General features: G+C 45.0%; 1 protein-coding gene across 1 annotated transcript; it reads right to left on the reverse strand.

Annotated features, from left to right (window-relative positions):
* Positions 1 to 731: 731 nt before the first annotated feature.
* Positions 732 to 2,431, reverse strand: HCAR2 (hydroxycarboxylic acid receptor 2). Its single transcript, XM_083158416.1, has one exon. The coding sequence runs from the start codon at positions 2,344 to 2,346 to the stop codon at positions 1,363 to 1,365; it is 984 nt and encodes a 327-aa protein (XP_083014542.1). The 5' UTR covers positions 2,347 to 2,431; the 3' UTR covers positions 732 to 1,362.
* Between the last annotated feature and the right edge of the window lie 4,662 nt (positions 2,432 to 7,093).

Consider the following 7,093-nt stretch of genomic DNA (forward strand, 5'->3'; position numbering starts at 1 on the left):
AGACAAAATAAGGGGACATTTGTTCATATCCGTATGAAACAACAGGGATATAAGTGCACACTTTGAATATAACATATATATATTTTCTCACAAACACTATACTAATTATCAGTGGCGTAACTATGAATTGGGTGCCCCCCCCCCTGCTGTTAATGGGGGGCACCCCCGCCGCACCCTGCTCCCCCGCCGCACCCCGCTCCCCCGCCCGCAGCCTTACCTGTCTTGCTGGTCCCGGCTCCCTTGCTGGCTTCATTCTTCTGCTATGGAGACGGACCAACACAAAATGTCCGCCCCCATAGAGCAGACAGTTTCAGAGAACTGTTTGCTATATGGGGCGGACATTTTATTGTGGCCCGTCTCACTAGCAATAGAATGACCACCACTGAAGACAGGTAAGGGTGCGGGTGGAGGATGGGCAGACGAGAGGGGGCTAACTATAGCACCACAGCCCCCCGGCGCCCCCACATGCACAGCCCCCCCCCCCCTGCGGGGCTGCAGTGCTATAATTACGCCTCTGCTAATTATATTGCATTTATTCTCTGTATATAGGCCCTCATTTTGTTTCTGTGCAGGGTAAATACTGGCTGCATTATTTTTACACTACAATATTGATCTCACTTTGAAGTAAAACCCCACCCAAATCTAATTATCTCTGCACAAGTTACATCTGCCCCACCCGCAGTGCACATGGTTTTGTCCATTTTAAAAGGAATTTGCCTCTGAGAGTTCACTCTCAGAGGCAAATTCCTTTTAAAATGGACAAAACCGTGTGCACTGCAGGTGGGGCAGATGTAACTTGTGCAGAGATAATTAGATTTGGGTGGGGTTTTACTTCAAAGTGAGATCAATATTGTAGTGTAAAAATAAAGCAGCCAGTATTTACCCTGCACAGAAACAAAATAACACCCAAATGTAGCTCTCTCTGCACATGTTAAACCCCCACCCCCTGCAGTGTACATGGTTTTGTCCATTTGAGAAGGAATGTGCCTTTGCGAGTGAACCAGAATAAGGGCCATAATCCATATAAACTAATATCAAAATACATAGTAAATTTCCTATATAGGGTTCATCTATATAGTTTATTAACTTTAAAAATGCATTACAATTGTCTATAAGGGTCTGAAAGCTTATTTACCTAGCCCTATGTTGTTTTGGGGCCATAATTATTATCACTGCATACGTACATTAGCAAAAACAGCTTTTATACTGGCAAACTGTATTGAAACAGCTTTCCCTCCACCCTTTAGCAATGCATATTCAAAAAGCACCAGTACCAAGACCACTTTAACAGATGTCCTGCCCAAACCAGATACATGGATGACAGAGGTTTGTTATCTATATGGGTAATGTTTAAAAAAAATATCATGATTTTGAACAGGAAGGATCTGGACAAATAAACAGCCTTATTCTGAGTTTGATTATAATATGTAAGTAAAAAGTTCTCAGTGAAGGACTGGAAATATAATAAAACAAAGGATTGCACATACTGTTCATATACGTGAAGCACAATGTGATAAAGAAAGCCGTTTCTACAGATTGGTAAATTCTGCAGTTTTTATGTTCTCGGGAAGCCTGGAGCCTTAAGACCACAATCCTGGTGGAAACACTTGGCAAGAAACAAATAAGGAATATTATGCCAACGAGTGTGATAGCTTTGACAGTTTTCTTAATTTTTAAATCCTTGTCCAGGTTCCGCTGTCTAAGCCTCCAAACGATGCTGTAAGAGCAGAAGAGGACAATGCACAGAGGTATGAAAAACTCAATGACGAAGAGAAGGTCATGCCAATATGATACAGTAGGACACACCATGAAGCTTTCACAGTATGTTCTCCCAACCATCCTTCTTCCAGTATGGTCTGTGGTGAGAATGAAGGTCGATACTGATATCGCAACAAGCCAAACAGCACAGACAACAATAACAGCATCCTTTATAGAGATGGAGTTGATTTTATGAAGCGGGTGGACAACTCGGAAATATCGATCAAACGCAATCAGGGTAAGGAAGAAGATGCTGCCTGCCCTGTTCGTTGCAAACATAAAAAGCATTACTCTACATGGGACATCTCCGTACACCCAGGACTGTTTCAGGTAATAGTCTGTTCTGAATGGCAAGCAGATGATGAGCAGAAAATCAGCCACAGACAGGTTGAAGAGATAAATTGTACTGGAATTCCATGACTTCATGTGAAACAAAAATGCCCACAATGCAGTACCATTGAATAATACGCCCAACACAAATATAACAATCAGGAAAGTCGGCAACACGTTGTGCAGAAGAGGATCCTCAAAAAAACAGCAAGTGCTATTGCTTTGGTTAGCTAATGAGTGAAGTCCATGAGACGGCATTGTATAAACTGTTATCTCTATGTGCTAACTATGTAATGCATAAAAAGCATCAGCTGTCTGTGATATGAGGAGAAGAGGAAGTCGCTTAAAGTAGAAGATCTCAACAGTGAGCCAAATTAGCCTTTGACTTTGTCAATCCACAGACACAAGGCATGTTTGCATATCTAAAATGAGTGTTTCTAAGATACAGCATAGTTCAGTTCTCACACTCTTCTGTTGTAGCTATTTAAGCGTGGTGATTTCCTATACTTGCTACAGAACATCCCATCATTGTAATAGAGGCATTTGGATCACTCTCTCTCCACTATGATCTCATTTGGTGATTAAGGGGTCCATTTATCATGGAACGCATCTGGGTGGAATGTTACCACCCAGGGTTGTAATGTAAAATGTGATTCCATTTCTTGGGATGTATGATACCTGAGGCGCAGGGACAGGGCTCTGAAAAGAGCCTGTCCCTGCGATGTCCTGAGCCGGAAACAGGGGGTCTGCGCATGTGTGTTTAGCAATGACCCCCCTGCGGACCCGGCGATGCATAGCCCATAGGCTACAATGGGCTATCGCCATCTCAGAATGGCGATAGCCCAGGCATGCAAAGACGGGCTGCCCGATGTTGACACACCGTAGCTTCACATCCGTCATAGAATCTTATGGAGGATGCTGCCGGCGGGGATGCAGGGGGGATCGCAGCAGGGATTGGGGGATATTTTATATTTGCGGCTAACCCCCTAAAATGGGTGTTTTCGGGGATTTAGACGCAAATATTGTTTGATAAATGTGGCCCACAGAATGAGCAGTCCAGGAAGCCAATGTTCTTTAAGGCTAACAATACCACTATCAGGGGCTATTTCCACAACTATGGTCTTGAAATCAATAGTCTCCCCCCAAAAAATGTTTTATAGCCTATATAAGATCATATTTAAGTTATCTGGTGACATCAGTTTTATTAGTGGTGCAGTACTACTACTACTGAACATGGTAGAACCTACATGGACATATTTAAGGGATTGGAAGAGATTCATTATTAATATAATGTGCTTAGGGTGGTATGCAGGGGAGGCTCCAGATGAGGGACTGCAACACAGGGGAGGCACAGCAACTGCCATTCCAGGCGGACTCACTGGCAGATGGTGTTGCTCCCCTATTTAAATTTTGGATTGTGCTGCAGCTCCACCCCTGAGCCACCACACTGTGGTATGTACTTAAGGGAAAATGCAATAAAAACCCTGCTGTCAAAGTTTTTACCATATTTTTAATACGTACTATTTTTAATTCAGTGCGGAATGTAAGGCCAGCCGTTTGCTGTCGGAGGGATCTGGTCGCATCCCTCCCAGCACTCCCTGAGGCCACAACATCACTTTTTGCATGCACAGATGGATTTCCAGGTCATAAACATGGTTCAGTGACTGGCCTGATCTCAGTGGGCAGCTATTGTCATCATAGCTGAACTTTGTACATACAGAATGCAATTAGTATCAGTGCAATGTGTGCTGGGATGTACCACAAGAGGTTGGTACATCCCTCCAGCGACGGACTGGGCCACTGAAACGGCACGTGCATGAGCCTGCTGCCTCTCCCGGCTTGCAGGAGAGCGGAGAAAAGTGGCATGTGATGCTCCGTTCTCTCCTGGACCTCAACGGCGCACAGAGAAAGCCGACGGACCCGCTGAAAGTCCAGCGGCTCTCTCTGTGCGCCGATCGGGAGGTGGAGCCTCAACCTTGCAAGAAGAAATCGGCCCACCTGACCATTGACCCCTCTGGCATTTGCCAGAAGTGCCAGATGGTCAGTCCAGCCCTGCATCCCAGACTTATTCAGAAAGCAAAATTGTCACATCAACACTATGCTGAGGGTTTCTTTAAGTGTGATGATAGAAATAGAAAGCTGCTATTCTTTTTCATCCTTGGTCAGCCTAATTTCACATTTCCAGCCATCCGTCAGGGAAAGGGCCATATCCCCAATATGTATAGTTTGGGCACACATCTTTCTAAATGTTCATGTTTTATATATGGGCTTTCTTTGGAGGGTTACGGTATAGATGATAGACAATGTCCAGATCTACAGTGATTAAGTCCTAAGAATGGTCGACATACCCTAGGTCAACACTGACAGACGGTCGACACAAGCTTTAGGTTGACATGGACATGGTCAACAAAAAAAACTCATGTCGACCTTATTCATGTTGAATATGTCCATGTCAACCTTAAACTTGTATCGACAAATCTTAAGTGCTGACTTAGTTACTGTCTTTTATTCCCTTCCTTTGATTTTGTCCATACCTCAGTTTGTTCCTCTGCTAACTCAGCATCAGTGGCGTAAGTTTATCAATGTAGTCCTGTGGCAAGATAAAAGCTGGTGCCTCCCCAAAGATAGATAGTTATAGAGAGGGAGAATGAGATAGGGGGGAATCAATGGAGAGAAAGAGAGGAGGAGAATGATAGATAGGGAATAATGGAGACCAAGAGAAACAAGAGAGTGTCAGCGAGAGAGAGAGAGAGTGTCAGGGAGAGAGAGGGGAATCAGGGAAAGTGAGGAAATTAGAGGGTAGAACTAGAGTGTCAGGGTTAGAAAGAGAGTGGTGAGAGGAGAGGATGTCTGGGTCTGAGGGAGAAAGAGAAGAATGGGGTGAGAGAGATACAGTGTCATGGATAGAGAGATGGGTGGGTGAGAGAGATGGAGGAGAGAAGTGGTTGAAAGAAGAGGTGAGAGGGTGTCAGGAATAATGAGAGAGGATATAAGATGGAAATAGAGGGGTGATAAAGAGGGAAGAAAAAAGCAGGGGTAAGAGATGGTGTCAGTGATAGAGAGGCGTGAGAGGTTGTAAGGAATAGAGAGAAAGGGGGTAAGAGAGGGGGTCAGATACACAGAGAGAGAGGGGTGAGACAGGTGGTCAGGCTGAGCTAGAAGGGTGATAGAGAGAGGGATCAGGTAGAGAGAGGGGGTTTGGTAGAGAGATGTGGGGGGTCAGGCAATGAGAGAGATGATTGAGAGAGAGCGATGTCAATAAGAGAGAGATAGTGAGAGGGAGAGAGAGAAGTAAGAAGGGGGTTAAGCAGAGAGAGGTGGGAAGGGGTCAGGCAGAGAGAAAGGGAGTCAGGCAAAGAGAAAGAGAGGGGGTGTCAGACAAAGAGAAAGAGGTGTGAAAGGGGGTTCAGGCAGAAAGACAGTAGAGGGGGTTGTCGAGCAGAGGTAGAGAGTGATGAGGGGGGTCAGGCATAAAGAGAGTGGGTGAGAGAGGGGTGTCAGGCAGAGGGGGTTCAGACAGAAAGAAGAGAGAGGGGTGTCAGGCAAAGAGAAAGAGACACAGAGATGGGGGCTAAGATAGAAAGAGAGGGATGAGGGGTCAGGCATAGAGAGAGGGTGGTGAGGCAAAGAGGAATGAGAGAGTAGTGTCAAGCAGAGAGAAAGAGGTGAGAGAGGGTTGTCAGGCAGTAGAGAAAGAGAGAGAAAGGTCTAAGGTAGAGAGAGAGGGATGAGGGGTCAGGTATATAGAGGGGTGTGAAGCAGAGAATGAGGAGGGTCAGATAGGTAAGGTGCTGTTAGCCGCCACCGTCCCGGACTTTCTCCTGCGGCTGGCAGGTCCGGGACGGGCGGCGAGAGCAGTGTGAGGAGGAAGCGTCAGGGACGTTGCCGAGCAACACCCCGAACGTCCGCTCTCATTCTCCCTGCTGCCGGGCATCGGCACCTTCCCCGAACTTCCGCCCGGCAAGCGTCCCTCACTGCGGCTGACGTCAGAGTTTCTGTCCCAGTTCTTGTAATTGTTCTCTCCGAGTGCCTCCTGTTGTCCAGTAACATCTTGGGCATCTGCACTGTGGGGCTTGTCTCTTGCAGTGCAGGGAAGTGGGGAACAGATTATTATATTGTTTTATACCATCGTCTAGCATTGTTGCTGTTTTATTAGGGTATATTCCATCTTCTGTGCATTGTTGCATTTGGGTACCATCTTACCATCCCGTTGTCATTACTACTCTTGGTATTTTTATTTTTTTATTTTTTTTCATCAATAATTTTTATTAAAAAATTAGGAGGAGGGGGAGCGGACTGTTTCCAATTCTGGGCTATAGCTGCCCTAGCAGCTATACAGATATGGCCCAACAGGTATCTATTGTGGGGTAACACATCAGCAGGGAATTTATGTAACAAGGCTAAGGCTGCCGAAGGCGACAGTGAAAGGTTTAGCACCTCATTGATCAGCTTAAATATCTCACACCAAAAGACATGTATATATAGGGGCATGACCAGAAGATATGAAAGATATCTCCTACTTCTCCACAGTTATGCCAGCAGTATTTTGAACAGGATTGCCAAAACGTGTGAAGTCTATCTGGGGTTAGGTATAATCTGTTTACCAGTTTGATTTGCATCTCTGTGTGATTCAAACATCTAGACATTCGGTAAGATGAAAAAATTATGTATCACTGCGCTTGTTTCAGCTGCTCCTCTGTAGGTTAAAGAATTTGGTAAAAGGAAGAAGGGAGCGCTTGTGCTATAAACAATAATAAAACAATAATGGAACAATGATGTGCTTGCCTGACCCTTTCCTTCAGTTCAATTATCGTTTTATTATTGTTTATAGCACAAGCGCTCCCTTCTTTCTTTTACCAAATTCGGTAAGATGAGATGAATATCTGCTCCCATTGGGCATCGGATATAGGTAGTCCTAAGTTCTCCTCCCATTTCAACTGTGCATTAGATTTGGAAGTAGGGATCAATTCTAAAAGGGTCCTATACCAAAAAGATATATCTTTTT

The sequence above is a fragment of the Crinia signifera genome, chromosome 1 (genome assembly GCF_055691185.1).
Source record: "Crinia signifera chromosome 1, ASM5569118v1, whole genome shotgun sequence".
Classification (NCBI taxonomy): domain Eukaryota; kingdom Metazoa; phylum Chordata; class Amphibia; order Anura; family Myobatrachidae; genus Crinia; species Crinia signifera.

Bases quoted from the DNA above. Each gene is read 5' to 3' on its own strand.
- HCAR2 (XM_083158416.1), bottom strand. From the start codon at position 2,346: ATGCCGTCTCATGGACTTCACTCATTAGCTAACCAAAGCAATAGCACT.